This window comes from Anneissia japonica, unplaced genomic scaffold (assembly GCF_011630105.1).
Source record: "Anneissia japonica isolate Jap-2015-1 unplaced genomic scaffold, ASM1163010v1 scaffold38530_len4721_cov93, whole genome shotgun sequence".
In the NCBI taxonomy this organism is placed as follows: Eukaryota; Metazoa; Echinodermata; class Crinoidea; order Comatulida; family Comatulidae; genus Anneissia; species Anneissia japonica.
In genome coordinates, this window is record NW_022695772.1 from 3,319 (window position 1) to 4,702 (window position 1,384).

Here is a 1,384-nt window from a genome sequence, read left to right on the forward strand (position 1 = left end):
TTATAGTTATTTACTGACTTTTATTGATCGTTTCACTCGTTGGCCGGGGGCTGTACCCATCTCTGACATAACAGCAGAAACTGCCGCACGCGTTTTTGTTGATCGCTGGATTTCTTCTTTCGGGGTACCTTCCACAATAACCACGGACCGAGGTCGACAATTCGAATCTACATTATTTCAATCACTAACACGATTACTTGGAACCAAACAAACTGCATATCATCCGATGGCAAATGGACTTGTTGAACGATTTCATCGCCATTTTGAAAGCCTCTCTCAAGGCATACAATGACCCAACAAAGTGGACTGAACATTTACCCATTGTACTTCTAGGAATTCGCACTGCACTTAAGGAAGATCTTGGACATTGTGCGGCAGAGCTTGTGTATGGTACTACATTACGATTACCAGGACAATTTTTTTATAAACATTCTGAACTTACTGATTATTCTAATTATGTGCATAGATTACGTGATATAATGAGTAATTTTTATCCCACTCCAACCCGCACCAATCCTAATCGTAAATCTTACATCAGTCAGGATTTACTAACTTGTACTCATGTGTTTGTTCGTAGAGATTCCGTTCGTAAACCATTACAACATCCTTACGATGGCCCCTTTAAGGTTTTACGAAGAGCCGACAAACACTTTGTTCTTGACATAAATGGTCGTCGAGACACTGTCAGCATTGACCGCCTAAAAGTAGCCCATTTAGATACGGTTACAGCACACACACCCACCTCCACCCTTGAGCCTAACATTTCCCCACAGTTAACAGCCCCTGCTCAGATAGACCCTCCCCCTACACCTCCCAGAACTACCCGATCCGGTAGACGTGTTCATTTTCCTGACCGTTTCTTATCGTTCAATCGTTAACGTTTTCACTGGTAGAGGGCTCCTGTAGCAGTACTACCATCTGTAAATTTGTATATATAGGATCTGTGTGTAAATAATACCTTGCATTTTTAACTAATATCCAAACTTCATGGGTTATACACCAAGCTTAGGAAGGTCATTTACCTTAAGGTCATTTGCCTTAAATCAAGTGACCACACATCATTTGGGAATGTTGATGAGTTTCCCAGGTACTAGACAAGGACAGGCAATTACTAATCCTTATTGGTCAGATGGTATGAAAGGTGATGCTATATCACATACATTTGTACTTTTACAGACACTCCTCAGTTTGTCCTCCCTGAGTACACATTACTTTCGCTTTCTATCAGTTTGTATACCGTATATCATCAACTTGTTTCTCAAGTGTTTTTGTAAATACGCTTTTCACTTGGAATAAATTGTACAGTTCTACATATAAATTAGTGTGGTGTATTTTTATCATCTCATCGTACACTTACACTAAAATATATATATTATATATTATA

The 1,384-nt window shown here is 39.4% G+C and overlaps 1 protein-coding gene across 1 annotated transcript; it reads left to right on the plus strand.

Annotated features, from left to right (window-relative positions):
- Positions 1-233: 233 nt before the first annotated feature.
- LOC117101556 lies at positions 234-878 on the plus strand. Its single transcript, XM_033241539.1, has one exon. The coding sequence runs from the start codon at positions 234-236 to the stop codon at positions 876-878; it is 645 nt and encodes a 214-aa protein (XP_033097430.1).
- The last annotated feature ends 506 nt before the right edge of the window (positions 879-1,384 follow it).